This window comes from Emiliania huxleyi, assembly GCF_000372725.1.
Source record: "Emiliania huxleyi CCMP1516 chromosome Unknown EMIHUscaffold_1452, whole genome shotgun sequence".
Taxonomy (NCBI): domain Eukaryota; phylum Haptophyta; order Isochrysidales; family Noelaerhabdaceae; genus Emiliania; species Emiliania huxleyi.
Window position 1 is genome coordinate 8,653 of NW_005201141.1, and position 738 is coordinate 9,390.

General features: G+C 70.6%; 1 protein-coding gene across 1 annotated transcript; it reads left to right on the top strand.

The window, feature by feature from the left end:
* Positions 1 to 325: 325 nt before the first annotated feature.
* Positions 326 to 726, top strand: EMIHUDRAFT_252782 (hypothetical protein; the record flags this gene model as incomplete). The annotated part of the gene is made up of 2 exons (XM_005787089.1): positions 326 to 556; positions 700 to 726. Coding segments are annotated over 2 exons (258 nt in total), but the record flags the coding sequence as incomplete, so codon positions are not given.
* Positions 727 to 738: the final 12 nt, after the last annotated feature.

Consider the following 738-nt stretch of genomic DNA (forward strand, 5'->3'; position numbering starts at 1 on the left):
CACCCTCCCCCTAACCCCACGAAAACCGAACCCACCTTCCCTTACCCACACGGGAACCGAAGCCAACCCTTCCCTACCCCCACGGGATCCGAAGCCACCTTGCCTTCCCCCACGGTACCCGAGCCCACCCTCCCTTTACCCCCACGGTACCCGGAACCCACCCTTCAGGCGCCGGTCGACGTGGCTCTATTTGGCGGCACCGCCGCACTGCGTGACCTCTTCCTCTTCCCGCGGCGGCCGCTCCGCCCTCTCCACGGCGGAGGGCGGCTCGCTGCCGCACGCCGTCTGTGAACAGCGTCTCTTCACACCTCTGGCCTGTGAGCAGGCGGAGGGCGGCTCGCTGCTGCACGCCGCCTCCGAGCGGGGCCGCGGCGACGTCCTGCTCGCCGCGCTGCCAGTCCTCCCGCAGTTGGGTGTCGAGATTGACGGCTGCGACGCGCTCGGGCGGACGGCGCTCCACATCGCCGTCAGCGCGGCGGACGCGTCAACCATTGGCCCGCTGCTCAGCGCGGGCGCGTCTCCAGACATGTCGCTCGGGGGCGGCACCGCGCTGCAGGTGCCTCTCCCCTACTCCCCACGGTACCCGAACCCAGCCTCCCCTACTCCTCACGGTACCCGAACCCACCCTCCCCCTACCCCACGGTACCCGAACCCACGCTGCAGGTGGCCGTCGAGGGGGCGGACTTGCGCTGTGTGCAGGCGCTGCCTGGGCACTGTTGCACTGCGGTCCGCTGTGTC